Source organism: Schistocerca americana, chromosome 2 (genome assembly GCF_021461395.2).
Source record: "Schistocerca americana isolate TAMUIC-IGC-003095 chromosome 2, iqSchAmer2.1, whole genome shotgun sequence".
NCBI classification, from domain to species: domain Eukaryota; kingdom Metazoa; phylum Arthropoda; class Insecta; order Orthoptera; family Acrididae; genus Schistocerca; species Schistocerca americana.
Window position 1 is genome coordinate 659,063,984 of NC_060120.1, and position 20,813 is coordinate 659,084,796.

Genomic DNA, 20,813 nt, shown 5'->3' on the forward strand with positions numbered 1-20,813 from the left:
TTGCAGACATCATGGACGTTGACTCCGCTACGGTGAGGGTCCGATCAGGGGAAGGACGGAGATCAACAGGAATGGGCGTCGCCATCGGCTCATCATCATAAAATTGGCGATAATGTTCATCAAAGGCAGACACGACTGCCGCCTGTGTTGTGTGGTGAACACCATCGGAGGTCGTGATGTTGGGGTCGAAAAGCCGACGTCGACGACTATGGTCGGATGCGGCATGGATTGTGGGTGGGGTTTCGTCGTGGAGGAGGTCTTGTCGTCGGGAACGCACCACGACACCATGCAGTCGTACACGTTGAAGAGAGAGGAGACGAGCTTTAGTACGTTGTCGTTCCCTGTGGGTGTCAGGTGATGGAGGGAGCGCATCGAGCTCACGGAGGATGGCGTAGTGAAAATTTGTGGTGTCTCGATGCCATGCTGCTGCTTCCTTGCCACATTGTATGAAGCCCTTTCTGATCGCAGATTTGGCACATTTGAGCCACCAATGGAACGTGGATGTGCACTGCGGAAGGCGTCTTTCGCAAGACGCCCATGTAGTGGCAATACATTGTCGGCAGTGTGGATCATTAAGGAGGGAGGTATTAAGCTTCCAGTAACCTCTGCTGCGCCACACTGACTGAGGTGGCAGAGCCAGGGAGCAAATGACGGCGCAATGGTCCGAAAATGCAAGGGGCCATCGTTCAGCTTGGGCGACTTCATTGCCGAGGTGAGCAGAGACATAAAACCGGTCCAGTCTGCTCGCAGAATGTGCTGTATAATGGGTAAAACCAGGGGCATTGCCATGAATTTTCTCCCAAACGTCCACTAGATGAAAATCTTCGATTAAGGTGAGCAGCGCCGGGCATGGCGAATAACCAGGCACTTGGTCCTGCGGATGGAGGACACAGTTGAAATCGCCTCCCATGATAAGGCGATCATAGCGTCCAGAAAACAGGGGCGCCACGTCATGTCCGAAGAAAGTGGACCGCTGCCGACGGTTCGTGGAGCCAGACGGAGCGTAGATATTGATGACGCGCGTGTCGAAGATGGTAACAGCCATGCCTCTTCCACAGGGAAGGATTGTCGTGTCCGTGAGTGGGATTCCTTCGCGTATGTAGAAAGCCACTCCACGCCCTGATTGATCACATGTGGACGTGTATGAGTCGTAGCCGTAGACTGGTGGTAGTGTGGCAACGCGTACTTCCTGAAGAAGGGCGACGTCGACGTCAGAGGCCCGAAGCATGTCACATAGGAGTTGCAGCTTAGGTGCAGTGCCAATCATGTTGATGTTCAGTGTGGCAAACCGGTACGTTTGTTTCAGTGGTGGTGGACGCGCATCTACCATCACCAAGGGAAGTAAGAGAAGGGCACCGACAGGAAGTCCCGTCCCATCAGCTGCAGTGCCTCGCTTTGTTGTTAACAAGCAGCCTCGTCCGGCGGAGGCAACTCATCCGGAGGAGGGGGGCGTACCTTCCTCAATGTCGTCGGCACATGCTCCTGTGCCGCGGGTCTGTCCAATGTCCATGGGAATTGCGTCGTGGTGAGAGAGATCTGGAGTTGTCGGCGGGGAGACAGGCGTCTCAACCGGCGCACCGATCGTTACATTGTGCGTGGCGACCTCCATAGTGATCCCGTCCTGCGAAACGTCTTGTTCATCGTGGAAGTTGTCCGCCGACCTCTGCGTGGAAATGTCGGCTGCTTGGGTGTCGTCTTCGTCGTCGCGGGTGGCAACGCTCTGAGAGCCCGTGGGTGAACGGCGACGGCGTTTGCGCCTACGTGGCGAGCGTTGTTTGCGCACGTGTTCCTCAGTGTCGGACGACGGCAAGGAGGAGCGTCGACCTGGTTCGAAGGCGTCGGTGGGTACAATGAAATTGTCAAACAGGTGTTGTGAAGATGTACTGGTCTCCTCAGCGTCCGGTGTGGGAGCCTGTTCGGCGGCAAGGTAGTCAGGTGGGACGTCTGCACCGTCCGTTGACCGTTCGGCTAATCCCGCGCGGCGTTGCTAAAGTAGCAAGAAGTATTAGTGTAGGTGCAGTCACAGAACTTACACTTATATTACAAAAATGGAGTTTTTAGCTGGAGTCGACCCACCGCCTTACATATGTTCGTCTTCGGAAGCTCGAACGCTAACCACTTTCTTTTATTTAGTTTGATCTCATTTTGCTCGTGATGGATCGTTTTATGTATTCGGGGTGGACGTCCCATGACGTTTGTTCAAGTCAGTCGTCATTGCATTGACTCTGTTTTTTTTGTTACAGAGGGCTGCTAACCCTCTGACCGAACACTCTGAGCTACCCTGTCGGCACCACTAGACCACCATTAATGTCTGTAGCCTACGCATAGATACACCAGACATATGAACCTTCCCTTGCGATTTTCTCGGAATTGCCGCAGTAGTGCACTTTACTACTTGCACATTATGTTGTTTTAATGACCAACTAAGGGTGAACAAAGTTTGAAGTATATCCGTCATGACGTCCCCTGGTGAGTATATGCATTGTATAAATTTGACAACTTTTAGCCCCGCGGGATTAGCCGAGCGGTCTGGGCGCTGCAGTCATGGACTGTGCGGCTGGTCCCGGCGGAATTTCGAGTCCTCCTTTGGGCATGGGTGTGTGTGTTTGTCCTTGGGATAATTTAGGTTAAGTAGTGTGTAAGCTTAGCGACTGATGACCTTAGCAGTGAAGTCCCATAAGATTTCACACACATTTGAACATTTTTGATAACTGTTACCCTGTAAGGAGGGTTATTATTTTGCGTTCCAGAGACATGATCTGAAGATGATCTGCGTATGATCGAAATGGGTTACCACTGACACGTGATTTTAACTTTTAATAAAAAGAATTGCAGTCAAGAGTGATTGTCACTTAAAGTTAGGTAACCAGAGCGCTATTTCATTACATTTACGTTTCAAAAAATTATTAAATCACGCAAATGGTGAAAGTGTTACCATACTGAGGATGTACATTATAACTGCCAAACGTAGTCGTTCCACACCCCACTGAAAAATCGTAGTTACGATGGACGGAACGTGGGAAATAGCTAGCCAACCATCTCCCTTCTTGTGCTTTAGGTATTCGTGACGAATCATCATGTCTTCATCAGAAAAGAACGCTGTGGTCACGCCGGCCTGGGTGAACGAGAAATTCGTAAAGAAAGCGCTCAGTGAAGCGGAGGGCAAGCAGGTAGCAGAGGTGTCGTGTGTGAGGGTGGAGCCGGCGGTGAAGCCGGGGGCCAACTTCATGAGCTCGCTGCTGCGGCTGTCGTGCGAGGTGCGGCTGGCCGGCGGCGGCGCGGCGGAGGCGCGCAGTCTGGTGCTCAAGGTGGGGCTGGGTGCGGGGCCCATGGCCGACCTGGCCGAGGAGGCACAGGTGTTCGAGCGCGAGGCGCGCGTCTACCAGGAGCTGCTGCCGCGGGCTGAGGAGGCGCTGCGGGCGGCGGAGGGGGGCGGCGGCGGCGAGTGGCGGCCGCTGGCGCCGCGCACCCTGGGGGCGGCGACCGGGGGCGACGGCCGGCCCGCCTGGCTGCTGCTGGAGGACTTGCGCGCCAGCGGCTTCCGCACGCAGCCACCCGGCGCGGGGCTGGACCGCGCGCACTGCTCGCTGGGCCTGCGCGCTCTGGCGCGCCTCCACGCCGCCTCCGCGCGCCTGCTGGAGGACTCGCCCCCGCTGCGGACGGACGCGCTGTTCTTGCGGTCGCCGCTGACGAGCCGCCAGGCCTGCGACCAGTTGGCCAGCATCGTGCCGCGTCACGCGCTCGCCCTCTCCGCCGCCCTCGCCGCCAGCGGACGGGGCGCCCTAGCCGACAGGTACGAGGCGGCGGCCGAGCGCATCGTGGGCCGCCTCAGGCAGCTGGACGGCAGCGGCCCGCCGGCGCTGCAGGTGTTGCTGCACGGCGACGTCTGGAAGAACAACTTCCTCTTCCGCTACTCGGGCCAGCAGCCCACCGACGTCCGCCTACTCGACTTCCAGGCAAGTGGTACCGCACTGCCTACTCTTCTAGCTTAGCGGGACGGTAACACAATGACTAAACGTCAACAGGACGGTATGCAACCGTGTTCACACGAGTGAAAACACCAACAGGACGTCAGTTTTCGTAGACCAGTAGCGAACAACAAAAGTGAGGTTATGAGATACCGCCCACATTACAGAAAGTCAGATATACACTGAAACTTCCTGGCAGATTAAAGCTGTGTGACGGACCGAGACTCGAACTCGGGACCTTTGCCTGTGAGGACGGGGCGTGAGTCGTGCTTGGGTAGCTCAGTTGGTAGAGCACTTGCCCGCGAAAGGCAAAGGTCCCGAGTTCGAGTCTCGGTCCAGCACACAGTTTTAATCTGCCGGGAAGTTTCATATCAGCGCACACTCCGCTGCACAGTGAAAATCTCACTCTACAAATATACACTGTCCATCAAAATTACAAGATCACTTTTCGAAACCCCGTAAATGTTTCCCATTCCAACGCTTAAGCATATAATTTGACTCAAAGGTACCCGTTTATAACCTTCCTCTGTACTGGTGCAAAAAATGGTTCAAATGGCTCTGAGCACTATGGGACTTAACATCTGAGGTCAACAGTCCCCTTGAATTAGAACTACTTAAACCTAACTGACCTAAGGACATCACACACAGCCATGCCCGAGGCAGGATTCCATCCTGCTACCGTAGAGGTCACGCGGTTCCAGACCGAAGGTCCTAGAACCGCTCGGCCACAACGGCCGGCTACTGGTGCAAAAGCTTGGCGCGCTGCAGCGTCACCGTCCGGCTCGGTGATACTTCAAACGCCAAGGTCTCGACATTTACGGAAAAAAGGCTAGAGTTCAGAAGTTCATTTGAGGTATAAGTTGACTTAATTATGTGATTTTGACACCAAATTTCGCCAGAATACTGCCAAGTGCCACCGTGGACGTGTTACTAGATGGGAATTTCGTCACAGCTTCTCTTACCAACATTTCAACCCTTATTTTCGCGCCCGCGCGGTGGATCGCGATGTCCAGAGTTGAAATCATGCGGTTTCCTTATGAGTGGCTGAGACATACCGCCGCTCAGACTCGACACGAAAGGGCCTTTAGGCGGTGGCATGGCATAAAGAGCGTCACTGAAACAACGCCTTTCCTTGGGGTGTTCACCCCCATACATTTCAGGGTAGAAAATGACAGTTTGCTGCGCAATAAACAAAAGGACGACGTTGTAGACAGCCTTTGGCACTCTTGATGTCTCCTGTGCGATTCATCTGACTTGATAGACATCTCGGAACAGCAGTCTGAAACGTCTCTGTGGAGTCGTTTCATAAGACGCTTGTCGAATTCGGTACAACTTACTCACTTCACTACCTGATTTTAACTCAATTCATGAACTCTTCCAGAAAGACTGAGCACTCAAATAACTCCTGTTGAATAATATATGTGTGTTTTAATGTGGGGTTTCGGTTTTGTTTTGTGGGAAACGCTGAGTTGGTTATCGTCTGCTGGGAACAGACGATGTTGCTTCTAGTTCGAAGGAGAGCACAGGATGGCTAATATAGGTTTCCAATACCTGAACAGAGAGGTTTACCCATCTTAGTCGAAGGCTGTTTTTTGTGTGTGAGGTTGGTGACGGAGGGCTACCCCTCTGGTAGCTTCCGCTGCACGGGGAGCTAGGTAATCTCGAAAGAGAAAGGAGCACACTTCGGTGAATGCTTGGTGAGTACGGATCGTAGCTCTTAAGGGGAGTTTCAGGTGATGAGAAGCAGGTTGAATTAGGACTTCGTTATGTTTACCTGTTGAAATACTTCAGCTTAATTGAAGCGTGTAAAGTGCCATGATTATATTGCTTTAAATAGGCGATTTTTGGATGTTTGAGTTAAAAGTGCGGAAGTTACTTTGTTCATTTTGAACAACGATGAAGTAGAATTTCAAACGGTAAAACTGATTAGGAAAAGCTGGTTAGGATCACTTCAACCGTACGTGAGTGTAGTACTGTGTCGAAGCGAGTATGATTTTTAATCTTATTTTTTGTGGAAGTTGCTTTTGTCTTTGTGTATCGATTTTGGCCACGTGTTTGCTAATCAATGCCCCTTCTGGCCCACCACGGCAGCGCAATACGCTTTATTTTAACTGATTGTTTAATGAGCTATAATTTCTGCAAGAATATCTGTTCTTTCGTGCGCTTTCTACAAAGCAGCGCAACAGTTTGATTCGGAATGCACCACGTGCTCTAGTTCGGCCGTTTGCAAGCAGCAGACGCAGTTAGTATGTTGAATAATTATCGCACAACCTCGTGCATTGGTTAAACCTCTGTCCAGAATACTGCATGCGTAGAATCGTAATGCGAATCTCACTGAGATATTTTTATGGTATGAATGAAGAGGAGATGATAGTATCATTGTCTCCCTCTCCCGTTTTCTGTGTTTCTTCTTGCTGTAATTAAATTGTGCTCTGTTACATTCTCACGCAATTCTTACTTAAATATTTCTAGTCAGGCACCAGTTATGTGTAGTTGGGATGTGCAACCAAATACTTAGATATAATTAATAATCTACGTGAAAGATAAATTCTGTATTGTTGTTCTTACCCACTTACTCCGATTTCCAATCCTGAATTAATCAAGTTGCTTCATGCACGACATGCAGTGCTGCTTATCTGGCTACTTAAATAAATTTACGTACTTGTAATGAAGTTATTAAGGTAATTAAACAAATAATTTTCCAGCTCCGTTTTTTTTAAATGGTTAGGAAGGGCTTGGGCTGGTGGCGACCCTGAATTTCTGAATTTTTATCATTATTTGTGTGAGAGAAGTAGCTACAAATGCGAGATAACGTATATGGCTCTGTGAGAAAAGTCGTAAAGATAGTAATACGCTACAAGTCTCATGAAACATGATATCACCCCTTGGGGTGCAGTGTGATCGGAGTTTTTTCTCTGGTGCAGGGCGTGGAACCACTAGGGACCGTTCAAAACCATTCGACGAAATCTGAATATGATCCGATGCAGCGAACTTTCCCTCTGCTCTATGCTTTTTCAGTGCTTCTGTTCCATACCCTCCTGTGACGTGATTACATGCATGCATAAAACAGAAAAACACCCCTCTAAGACCTCCCTCCCTCCAGTTCAGCAAAACCCTCGGTGGTATCTGACCACATTTATTGTTTTGAAAATGTGCTTGTTCAGAGAAAACCTGCAAAACACTCCTGAGCGTCTGCAGGCACACAACTGGCCTCGTAGAAGTGTCAAGTGGTTGCCTGCCTCCAGGCAGCTCGAGCTACATCACATTTTCTCCACAAAGACACATATGTTTTTAAAATTCTCAGTAAATGTGGGTGGTTTGCTACAGATAGTTTTGCCAAACTCGGAGGTTTTTGAGGAACCCTTCGCCGATTTATTCATGCCTGTGTCGACGTCACACCTCCCCTGATCACGCCACAGGAGCGCGCAAAACAGGAGCACTGAAAAAGCGTGATGAAACTTCGCTGCTTCAGATCACGTTCGCATTTCGTCGATCTATTTTGAACGGTCCCTAAGGATTCCATCCGGTACACAAGAGCAAAAATCGGGATCACACTGGACTCCAAAGTTTTGAGACCAAATTCAATGAGACTGCAGCCTCGAAATGTTCTTTGAGAACGGTAGAACTGCGCAGAATGTGCCGGGAGTGCCACAGGTTGTCCTTCTGCTCGTCGAACCACGAACTGATGTTTCCGACCTTAAAATGTGTGGGAATCAACGTCCTGAGGGAAGTGGTGGTTTCATTGGCCTCCATTATACCGGGTGATCAAAAAGTCAGTATAAATTTGAATCCTGAATAAATAACGGAATAACGTAGATAGAGAGGTACAAATTGACACACATGCTTGGAATGACACGGGGTTTTATTAGAACCAAAAAAATACAAAAGTTCAAAAAAATGTCCGACAGATGGCGCTTCATCTGATCAGATTAGCAATAATTAGTATAACAAAGTAAGATAAAGCAAAGATGATGATCTTTACAGGAAATGCTCAATATGTCCACCATCATTCCTCAACAATAGCTATAGTCGAGGAATAATGTTGTGAACAGCACTGTAAAGCAAGTCCGGAGTTATGGTGAGGCATTGGCGTCGGATGTCGTCTTTCAGCATCCCCAGAGATGTCGGCCAATCACGATACACTTGCGACTTCAGGTAACCCCAAAGCCAATAATCACACGGACTGATGTCTGGAGACCTGGGAGGCCAAGCATGACGAAAGTGGCGACTGAGCACACGATCATCACCAAACGACGCGCGCAAGATATCTTTCATGCGTCTAGCAATATTGGGTGGAGCACCAGCCTGCATAAACATCGTACGTTCCAGCAGGTGTTTATCAGCCAGGCTGGTGATGATGCGATTCTGTAACATATCGGCGTACCTCTCACCCGTCACGGTAGCAGTTACAAAACCAGAATCACGCATTTCCTCGAAGAAAACAGGCCCGATAACGGTAGATGTGGTAAATCCAACCCATACCGTGCCTTTCTCGTCGTGCAATGGAGTTTCCACGACAGTTCTAGGATTTTCGGTAGCCCAAACTCTGCAGTTGTGGTCGTTGACAGACCCTCGGAGCGTGAAATGAGCTTCGTCAGTCCACAACACGGTACTCAACCAATCGTCATCTTCCGCCATCTTTTGAAACGCCCACACCGCAAATGCCCTCCGCTTCACTAAATCGCCAGGTAACAGTTCATGATGCCGATTGATTTTGTACGGATAGCATCGGACGGTACGCCTAAGTGCCAACCAAACAGTAGTGTATGGAATGCCGGTGCGACGTGCGACTGCACGAGCGCTGACTTCCCTGTGCATAGACGAACCAGCCACAATCTCCATTTCTTCCTGAACTGTCTCAGCAGCATTACGCCTTGTGCTCGGTCGGGCACTACGGGGTCTATCGTCTAAACAACCCGTGGCTTCGAAATTCGAAATCATTCTCGCCACAGCTGCATTTGTCAACGGACCTTTACCCGTTCGAATCCCCTTCCTTTGGCGATAGGATCGTAACGCTGAACTAGCACATTCCCCATTCTGATAATACAGCTTCACTAAAAGTGCCTTTTCAGGTAACGCCAACATGCTGCGACTGCTGGCGCATCTGATTCTCTCTCTCTCTCGTTACAGCTCCTTTTATACACGATTGTCATGAGCAGTCACTGACGTTTTGCTGTCCAGCGCCATCTGTCGGACATTTTGTGAACTTTGTTTTTTTCTTTTTTGTTATAATAAAACCCCATGTCATTCCAAGTATGTTCGTCAATTTTTACCTCTCTTTCTACATCATTCCGTGGTTTATTAAGTTTTCAAATTTATACTGACTTTTTGATCACCCGGTACTTTCCCTTGAGGGCTTTACGTTTCGATTCTGAGCAGCTGAGTATCTGAAATGTTTTCATCGGCCACTCGTAAGAAAACTACGTAATTTAAATGCTGGGCATCGCGATTATTTCCTGCACCGCAGAGGTCTCAAAAGGAGGGGTGAAATGTTGGTAAGGGGCGGACTGTGACGACCTTCACATAGTGTGACACGTCCACAACGGCGTTGGGCAGAGTTGTGAAATTTGGTGACAATGTCACATCGTCCAGAAACTTTACACTTCTGAGCTCTGCCTTCTTTTCGCATGTGTCGACTCCTGGCTGTTTGAAGCGTTTTCGAGTCCGTGGGTGGCGTCCCAGTGCGCCACGCTTTTGCACCATTACAGAAGAAGATCGTAGACATCTTTGAGTCAGATCTAAAACTTATGCGTCGGAACGGGAGACAATTACGACGTTTCGAAAAAGTGATCCTTTAATTCTGTTGCGCAGTGTAGTATCAGAAATAAGGAAGTAGCAATGGTAGAGCTTATTAATACCCGAAGCAAAATTCATAATTTACGTTCTTGACGAAGGTCGAATAATAAATCTCCCACTGTGCTGAGGAATGAAAGTGTATCAAGGTGTTATCCACACAGTTCAAGACACCGACAAGTATCCGTCCAACAAAATGTACGCTTAGAAGCCGGCCGGGGTGGCCGAGCGGTTCTAGGCGCTTCAGTCTGGAATCGCGCGACCGCTACGGACGCAGGTTCGAATCCTGCCTCGGGCATGGATGTGTGTGATGTCCTTAGGTTAGTTAGGTTTAAGTAGTTCTAAGATCTAGGGGACTGATGACCTCAGCTGTTAAGTTCCATAGTGCTCAGAGCCATTTGAACCATTTTTTTACGCTTACATACGCGTCAAACGGAATTTAAAAGACCGTATGTAGAGTCTCTTTACCTCATCCATTATGTTTCGTTTTCGTTTCAAGTACCAAACAACGTTGAAAACCACTGTATTTTTATCCCTAGCGCTAACTTTTTCACAGCTGAAAAACGTTTTTCAATTAAAGTTGTTTTAACTATTTTTGTTATTGTGTATGTGCAGTGCAGGCATTTTCTTTGTCCGGTTATTGTAAAACGTAAATCATTTTTCCCTTACGGGTATTTGACCTCTTTAGTCGAAGAACAGTCACAGAAAATATTTGTAAGTCCTCATGGAACATAATCAATCTTTCACGAAAACAAACATAAAATAAATACTAAGCAAATAGAAAAACTTAAGAGACTGCTGGTACCTAAGTGATTTGAGTGAGAACAGATTAACTTCCAACGTTAGCAGACGTCGTCATTGTCCCCCAGAAAAGTCCCTTTTCGTTCCGACCAGTCCCGTTGACGTACTGTGCGCATGCCGCCGATTGAAACACGCTGTGGGAGGTTTTGACGTTCCGTTGCACGATGTCCAGAGCGAATCGACCTTAAGACACTGGACATTCGGGAGGAACATGATTCAAAACTGCCATCCAGTCATTCTGATGCTTCCACCCTCATATGATTACATTGAGTAAACTATCTGTGATATTAGTGTTACTGACCGCTTCAGAACTCAAAGGATTTTTTTGACAAAATGTCTTAGGTAAAGTCTGAATACTGCTGAAACATGGAAGAGTGCAAAAAGGAAAAAAAAAGAGTCGTTTCAAAAGATGGAGAGCAGGTCATATAATTTTTAGAGTCCCAATAAATATAAAAAAAACAGTTATGCACCTGTCGCTAGCCCTTCTTAGAAGTCGAAAATGGGCCATATTTAGTTGTTAATAAAACTTGCAAAGTTACGTTCCTCTTATTGTCGTGTATTCTACTAAAGCCTTACCACATATCATCATTCTGCTCACCCACAAAATTATGTACGCCTAGTTCGGAGGAGAAATCCTCCCAGTGTCCCCTACAGACTCTAGGATCACTAAGCAGAATCCTCCGTTGTAGTGTGCGATGTTTTGAGCTTCTTTCAATAGCTCCTTAAACGTTATCTGTGCGTCTTCTGTGCGTCTTCTGTGCGTCTTCTGCGCATCACAAAGCCTCCGTTTTATTTGCAAACTGACGATTACCGTTCGATCTTCCTCAGGGTACTGCAGAAATGCGACAACTACAATGAAAATTTCTTTCTGTACTCAACTACAAAACCAAACCTGGGTACTAAAGCTGGTACAACTGTGTGTGTACTTTGTAGAACATATGTTCATTTTAAATGGTTATTCAAAATACAATAATAACTAATCACATTACACCTAAAATTATTTTACGAGAAGTTAAATAGCTGTAATACTCTGCAGCACGATGATTGAGCCCGCATCTCGTGGTCGTGCGGTGGCGTTCTCGCTTCCCACGCCCGGATTCCCGGGTTCGATTCCCGGCGGGGTCAAGGATTTTCTCTGCCTCGTGATGGCTGGGTGTTGTGTGCTGTCCTTAGGTTAGTTAGGTTTAAGTAGTTCTAAGTTCTAGGGGACTGATGACCATAGATGTTAAGTCCCATAGTGCTCAGAGCCATTTGAACCAAGCCACTATGATTGACATGCAGTCCTACGGGACCTTTTACATTGATCACTCATACATCTTTCACTGTTTCACTCTTCAAATGCTTTGTGCTGTTCACCTAATCAACTGTCAGGACGTGCAACAGGAAAAACAAGTATGTAAAATCTAATGCGCCTAGGACGTCGTCATAATTGAGGACGAAACTATTATCAGTTTGGGCGAGGATCGGAAAAGGAAATTAGCCACGACTTTGTTGCATTGACAACGCTGATGTTGAGTATGTTGATAGAACGTTTTATGTTCTGAAGATAAGCTGTGCATAATAAAAACCTCAAGCGGTGTGTAATTAATTAGTGATAGCACAGATGACTACAGACTTTCACCAATCACCGTTAACTACATTGTAATTCCCTGTCGTAGTTTACAAATTTATAAAATGGTGAAGAAGATGAATTCACGTTATTGCGAAGATATGGAGTAGAAACAGTAAGCAGAAACGTGTTTATGGACACGTTCACACGCTGCCCGAAGGAAAAAATGAATTTATGATATGTTTTCACGTATTTACTCGAATTGACTACACCAACCTTCCCCACTCGTACTTTTCTTACTCCTTATGTATGCTCCCTACACGGATTCCAACCAAATTCCGTTTCGACTCCTGGTGCCCGTCACTCCCTAATACTCCCACTTAGTTTTTTATTATGTGTCCGTGCCATTCCTTGTACATTAACGAATTTACTTGTCGTTTTCCTGAGATTCCGTGCAGTCATCCTCTAAGCCTCGCCTGTTTTTCCTCTAACAATGCCTTAGCCATGCACCCTGATTTAGCCTCATGATCTTCCTGCTGATTCCATTACCAAGCAATACTTACTGCTGAATTCTGATGGTTAAAGAATTGTTGTAAACTGCGTATTATGAATTTATGTCGTATTCTGAGGATCCAACAAGAACTGGAACGCGTTGTTCTTTACACAGTGCTTTGTTGTTCAATGGCAGTTAACAATATATCTACGATTAAAGCTTTCAGGAGATGGTAAGACACAAATTTTCGTCGTAAATTGTTTGGGGTAGGTGTGGCATAATGAGCAGCGACGTAGATTTTTTTTCCTAACCTCCGTGTTTTCTAATAGTTTCTGATACATTCTTACCAATAAGAATATTTTATAATAATGGAAGTTATGTAAAAATCAGTGTACTCAGACTGAGGAGAGATTTAATGAGACTGGGTTTATGTACAAGAGTACTTACACTGCTTGTAGAAAGACATTTTGCACATTCTTGTTTCAAGTTTTGTATTTCACATGTTGTAAATATTCTGCTGCTGAACAGAAACAGAGATGAAGTAAGAATGACGTTAGGGCTTTACTGAAAAGTGAGAATGATGAAGTAATTTTTACCTTGTGAAGAGAACTATGCTGTATTTTCATGGCGCTACTTCTAATGGAAATTTCATAAGCCGATATCCTTACTAACTGGACGTGGGGCTTTCCTTTTTGCCTTATACCATGTTCATGGATATTGAAATTTTTCTTTATGCAGACTACCGTCAGAACAACATCAGTAGCATGTGGACAAGGGAAGAAACTGTTAACCTAATCAGAAAGCAAAGTTTAAAGTGTTTTCTTCTGTGAAGTACCTCTCATTGTGTTTACCTAACAACAAAAATGTTGGCTTACTTTGCATGTGTTCACTCCTGGGAGCGTATTGAATTTTCTTCTGAGGCTGTGCACCTGAAGTAAATAAAGTGTTTATTCGTCAGAGACGAACAATGAGAATCTTGTGTAAATTAGATAACTATTCACATTGCCAGAATCTTAGAATTCTTTGGCTCACTTCCCACAACATTATTTCCTGAGTGGATTTTGTTACTGAGAATAGTAATCAGTCACGGCTGAACTGTGGTTTCCACACTTACAATACAAATCAGAAAAGTAACTTTCATGTAAACTTTACCTGGTGGTCTAGGGTTCAAACTTGATTATTTACTGTGGTGTGTATATTCAACAAGTTTCCATACAACTTACAGATTTTGAAATCCCTTTCAATTAAAAAACAACTAAAAGCATTTCTCATCAGCTACTCTTCCGAATGATCTGCGTATGTAGAGGCAAGGGTTGAAAAGTTCTGTTAGCGACAGCAAGAGCAGCAGTGTTGGTTGTATATATTAAACATGATCGTTTCGGGTTACAGTTATTAAAATTTATTTTAATTTTTATTTATTGTGGTTGTAATTTCGAGTATTACTCGCCTTCATGCAGATACTGAAATCCAAATATGCACACTAGCATAAATGTAGCCTGTTTCAACGATCAAGCGAGTATGAACGGTGTCAAATCAAGGAGTACATAAATATAAACACAAAACCAGATAAAAACGATGGTCGAAAAATACGACATCTATCAAGTGGGATCATACGAGCGACAGACATATGTTAAAGCGGTGGATTTTATCTGTTTTCGTGTTTATTCATGTAGTCCACGATATGGATATCACTAGTACTCGTTTGATGTTTCTTTTTTTCTTTATTTCTGTTCCATTCCCTTCACACCAGATGGGTGGTGGTCGGCTGTCAGCGGTACAAGATTCCGCTTTTCAGCCAAGGGCTTAGGAACATAAACAAAGACGAAACACACCTGACTTTTTTAAAAGAAGGGAAGTTCCACGTCTTTTTAAAATTTATAAAAAGATAAAGTTTCTTGCTTTCTTGCCCTTTATAAAAAAAACATTAAAGCTGTTGATTTTATTTGTTTGGATTTAAAATCTAAAGACTAAAAGATTAAAAGAAAAGATATATTTTTTAAAATACTGAGAAACTGTGTTCTAAAAAAATAAAGAAAGAAAGAAAAACTGGCTGCATTTTCACTAAAATCTGAAGGGATTTCACTGGGAGAAACGGATACGGGGAAGAGAAAATCTACATCTACATCTACATCCATACTCTGCAAGCCACCTGACGGTGTGTGGCGGAGGGCACCCTGAGTACCTCTATCGGTTCTCCCTTCTATTCCAGTCTCGTATTGTTCGTGGAAAGAAGGATTGTCGGTATGCTTCTGTGTGGGCTCTAATTTCACTGATTTTATCCTCATGGTCTCTTCGCGAGATATACGTAGGAGGGAGCAATATATTGCTTGACTCTTCGGTGAAGGTATGTTCTCGAAACTTTAACAAAAGCCCGTACCGAGCTACTGAGCGTCTCTCCTGCAGAGTCTTCCTCTGGAGTTTATCTATCATCTCCGTAACGCCTTCGCGATTACTAAATGATCCTGTAACGAAGCGCGCTGCTCTCCGTTGGATCTTCTCTATCTCTTCTATCAACCCTATCTGGTACGTATCCCACACTGCTGAGTAGTATTCAAGCAGTGGGCGAACAAGCGTACTGTAACCTACTTCCTTTGTTTTCGGATTGCATTTCCTTAGGATTCTTCCAATGAATCTCAGTCTGGCATCTGCTTTACCGACGATCAACTTTATATGATCATTCCATTTTAAATCACTCCTAATGCGTACTCCCAGATAATTTATGGAATTAACTGCTTCCAGTTGCTGACCTGGATTCTATATGGATGAAGGTTGTGATTAACGTTGTTTGGATCCCACAGATATCAATTATGGAGATGAGAGTAGATCTTGAATTTGATAGTGGGAGGAAAGACAAAAGTGAGGAGAAGTCTGCTGGGTTGAGCAGTGGTTGGGAGGGAGAGGGTGGGTGACGAGGAAAAGAGAAGAGTGAGGAAAAAGAGAGGGAAGAGTGAGGGGGTAGGCCCTATGTATAGTGAGATGGGTAGGGTAGAGTTACTGTTGACAGGATGGATAAATATCATGGCGAATTTTATTGTCTGGTTTTAGAAGTCGGTTGAAGTTACGTTGGGATAAAATACGGAATTTATGTATGTGTAGGGACAGTGGGATGTATTGGTAAAGGCGCGGCAGCATATCGGAATTGATGATCTGAGGGTAAACAGTAGGGTTAGGATTCTAGCTTGCTGACAGCATAGGATATGTGGAGATGTTTAATGTGCATCAGGAGGGGTCGAATATGATGAGGTGGTAGGCGATACAGGTAGGCGAATGATGCAAAGAAATAAGGCTGAGTGCATTACGTTCACGGATTTGGAGGCACTAGTAGGTGGAGCGATACAACCATGTCACATTTTCGTAGGGGAGAACTGGTGAAATAAAGGATTTGTGTGCCGGCCGGTGTGACCGAGCGATTCGAGGGGCTGCAGCCTGGAACCGCGCGACCGCTACGGTCGCAGGTTCGCATCCTGCCTCGGGCATGGATGTGTGTGATGTCCTCAGTTAGATTTAAGTAGTTGTAAGTTCTAGAGGACTGATGACCTCAGATGTTAAGTCCCATAGGGCTCAGAGCCAATTGAACCAAAGGATTTGTGGATGCGGAGGATAGTTGAGTGGTGTAATCCCCGAATTCGGCCAGTCAGTAGTTCAGTCTATTGTAGGCTTCCTCTTGGGTGGTTAGTACCCGAGGCTTCCATCTCAGTTGCTGTTTGACGGGTGGTCCAAGATATTTTAGTGTATCCATTAACTTGCTTAAGTTATGGACTACCGGCTGTATTTACGCCTGTGTGCAAACTTGCACTTGGGATTTGTCCCTGAAAATGAGAAAAACAACGAATAAAAAAACAAATTTTGACAACGGTAAGCGTAAGCGACCATGTTTTGTAATTACATGATTACTATGGACTCATTCAACATTGAACTGTTGTTCACTGTAAAGCTGCCTGGCAGTTAGTAATATACTGTCAACGGGATTCTATATTAAGACATACTGATAACATTGTTTCAAATACCACTGCATTGAAGCAAATATTACGCTACAAATAGAATATGAAGGGTAAATATCTAGTGTAACTGAAGAGGAATACCATTAAGTAGTGTACTGACAGTCCATTGTTAGTACAGCGAACTCATTATGTTTCTACGATACCCATGTCTTTTGTTAACGTGTAACGTAAGTTGTCCTACATCAGTGAAGGTTATCCTATTTGATGGGATCTGCGAAACGCCATTAATGAATTAATGAACAGTCTCTTTACCTTCTACTTTTCACCAGATAATAACAGATTTCACTTCCAAATCCACAGATGGTGAACATTGGAGCTCCCACGATAGATGTGGTGCACTTCCTGTACGCAAACGCCAGCGAAGAAACCCACCGCCAGCACCTGGAGCAGCTGGTGTCTGAGTACCACGGCACACTGCAGGCCACCTTGAAGGCGCTGGGGCTGCACCAGCAAGCTGACGCCTACCCACTGCAGGAGCTCCGGAGGGACATGGACCGCTGCACTCCCATCGCCCTCCATTGCGCAATCCTCAAGGGCGTCATACTCGGGGTGGAGGCCCACGGAGTCGACATACAACAGAGCTACAGCAGCGAAGACAAGCAAGCTGAAATACTCACCAAGGTTTACAGCAACCCTACATACCTCAGTTGCATCGAATACTTGTCTCCTCACTTTCAGAAGCAGGGCGTGCTCTAGTTGACCGTAAACTCGCGTACAAAATGTTTCTTCGACTGAGGTACAAGTAATATTAATGAAAAATGTTTCGACTTACGCGCCCAATTGCCCAAAGACAAATATTTGTTCAATATTTTTGACTATCTTAGATTAAATTTAAATTGTAATATCCATGTTGTCTACATCTTGCTCTACATCATTGGGGAGAAATAAGATTGCACCACAAAGCAACTTAATTCTTGGAGGGCACCATACCGTAAGAAAACTGAAATTAATGCGCATACAGTGCAATGTGTTGATATGTTCTGTGAGAAGAAATGGGCACTGACTGCTCCATTAGACCACCTAACAAAGTTCAAAAAATTCTTGTAAATGAAAATGATAGCATTCTGTCTTGTGTATGCTGCAGGTGAGTCGTGTGTACAGAATGTTTAGTTAAATTAAAATGTACAGTGGAATTGATTACGCAATGGCAGTGAAATGTTAAAGTTCATCAGCTGCCTCAGTTACAAGAATTACTGTTGCTACGTAGATCAAGTACCAATTTTTATTGCCATTAATGTTTAAGAACACTTGAGCCCAGACTATGTAAATTTTGTGTTTTCATGAATTATAAGATTTACTAGTGTGCCAGATATGTGACTACTCGACATTTACAGACTTTTAAAAAAAAATTTAAATTGTTTTTTGAAAATACACTGATTTTTGATTAATTTGCCAGTATTACTGAAACTTTTCAGGTTATATTTGCATGGTTGCATTTAATCTCTCCCACTGTAGACTTACTTTCTGCTTTCGGAACATGGCTGTCTGATCTATTTTTGTTGACGTGCACAATGGACTATGTCGGACGGCAACGGCTGACTCCAGCAAGGGTGTGTATCATAACACTGTCGTGACTGAGGTGGCATCAAGTGTCTCACGTCGTAACAAAAATTCTGAACACAGTCTTTACGTCACAAGAGCCCAAATGGCTCTGAGCAGTATGCGACTTAACATCTGAGGTCATCAGTCGCCTAGAACTTAGAACTAATTAAACCTAACTAATCTAGGGACATCACACACATCCATTCGAACCTGCGACCGTAGCGGTCGCTCGGCTCCAGACTGTAGCGCCTAGAACCGCACAGCCACTGCAGCAGGCTCAAGAGCCCACAAGAGAGCATCTAACCAATATTTAATTCTGAAGTCTAGAAATTTGTATCACTAATTCAATTCATAACCGAAGTCCTGACACCGAAATGATGCTCCCTATAAAGTCTCATTTTCTCTTGTTTGCATAACATTCTACTAATATCACGCTGATATGTCAATAATACCACCAATTCAACCGTTTGTTAAAAATGTTGTAGCATCAGGTGATTTCCATTGCCAACTCTTTCTTTGCTCTATTTTTTACTGTTTCTGTCGTAGGTACAATAATATTATACTTAACACACAAAGTGAAACACATTTGGGTCCCATTCACAGGCAGAAAAGCATGGCGATCGGTCGCCACGACCGTGTGTGTCTATCGTCGACCAGTGTGACAGCATCCACCACAAGAACAAAACAAATCAAAACAAGTAATCAAGGAAAAAGAGATTGAATAAGAAGTGGTGTAATCTGTATAATGGACCTTATCGAATTATTCAGATACCTCATGCTGGAAGTTACCTTCTCAGAGATGAAGTACATAGAAAAGTAAAAGTAGTTTATCCTCATTTTGAGTTAAAAAGATATTTTAGTTAGTTTATAAGAAAGAATTTTATATCAAGAGATTTGTAAAGTGATACAAGATCAAGACAGTTCATATTTTCTATTTAGATTAGTAGATTAATAATTTGTAATCGTTAGTGTTTTCTTAATTAAGTTTAATTAAGTCAAGATGGATTAATCAATGAATATAAGTTCAACTGAGTTATTAATTGATCAAACCATAAAAAAGAATAATATATTGGAATTTTAGTCGATTAATTATGTGTTTGTTTTAGATTAAGATGAGTGTTTATTTGGAATATTGTTGACATGTTTTGTGATAACAAAGGCACCACATATACACACGCAAGCACAATGAAAACTACACTCAGGATTAATGGGGATAGGAGATTAATTTTAAAATAAGATCACTTATTTTGGGGAAAGCAAACGAAGTTGCTATGGAAAGAGACCAAGTAACCATGAAGGTACCAGATAGTGAGAACTATTTTAAATGACATAAGCAAAACAATTAAGTGATAATAGTGTGAACAATCCAAGAGTAATAAGCTAAAGAAGTCTCCATAGAATAATCAGACACCATTCAAACTATTGGATGACATTATTAGGCAGAAACAAAATATACTGTCGTTAGTAAACAGTGAACCATTAGTGTTGGGTGGGTGTGTGCACAAAGAGAGGGAGTGTAGTAAGTTTTTTAGATTTACGACTGTGATGTTGCGGACAGCCAAGCTGCAGGCTGCACTAAGCTGTGGTTCAGTGTACTGCTGATGTCACCACAGGAAAACGAGATCAACCCTCGACCAGCGACAATCGGATCGTAATCGCTGCATTGTACGATCTGATGCAGTAGCAGCGTCGCCAGCGGTTCGGAGCGGAAGAACAGGCTTCGAACTGGGCCATGTCTCGCAGACCACATGGTCCAGTGCTGTCGCAGAGACAGTGCGACGATGCGACGTCAACAGTGCAATAAAATGGATTATTTGAGTTATGAACATCACGTTCATTTTCTGTAAAGGACGATGTATATGTATGAATGGTGTACAGTTCAAATTTGTAAATGTATGTGAGAATGGAAAACCCAAAATAAGGACCCGAAATAAGTAAGGACTTCGAAGTAGGAATGAAATACCCACTTCATCATCCAGGGGGCAAGTATAACACGCCAACGACCCCCTCACAGTCAATTAAGACAGAATATCATAATATGAAGTAGGAAAGCGTTATCTTGGCAAATACGACATCTTAGCCGATAAGCTAACACCAAGAAGTTTTGATAACAACAACCTTATACATTACGGAGAGTTTTTGTTATGAAAAGAGGAGGAAGAACCCTCAGATTTAATTAATGTACAAATAGGCAAGTGATAATTGCAATTAAAATCTTGAAAGCTAAGTCCAAGGTCACGTTAGTCAGAGATATCTTTTATGTGTAAGAGAGTTGTAAGCACAATGAAGAAATTCAATGCGCCTACAATACTCTTTCACAGAAGAAGTCACTTGCTGGCTCTCATCCTGTAAAGACGTGCGAGAACAATTCTTGTCTTAGTTATTGAGAGTACGGAACGCGACGAGATTTTTTTGAGTTCAGGAGTATTTCTTGCGTGACGTGATTCACGAACTTCAGAAACTGATTTTCTAAGCACAGACACGAACTGATAGATGCGTTTAACCATGCATAATGGGTTAATTGAACGTTATTGACGAAACTAGTGAATGTTGGACTTGACTTGCAAATAGTTGGAACTAAAAGAAGAGTGGATAGTATATCAAAGGACTACACTCAATTAGTCTCGAGTTGTACACAATTACACGACTTCACGAAGATAATACAA

The 20,813-nt window shown here is 44.5% G+C and overlaps 1 protein-coding gene across 1 annotated transcript in view; it reads left to right on the top strand.

The window, feature by feature from the left end:
• LOC124594300 overlaps positions 1-19,060 on the top strand; it is a 59,726-nt gene extending 40,666 nt beyond the window's left edge. Inside the window, exons 2-4 of the mRNA XM_047132663.1 lie at positions 3,059-3,410; positions 3,522-3,956; positions 16,906-19,060. Coding sequence (XP_046988619.1) covers positions 3,078-3,410; positions 3,522-3,956; positions 16,906-17,301 — 1,164 coding nt within the window. The 5' untranslated portion in view covers positions 3,059-3,077 and the 3' untranslated portion in view covers positions 17,302-19,060. The remainder of the gene's footprint in view (positions 1-3,058; positions 3,411-3,521; positions 3,957-16,905) is intronic.
• The last annotated feature ends 1,753 nt before the right edge of the window (positions 19,061-20,813 follow it).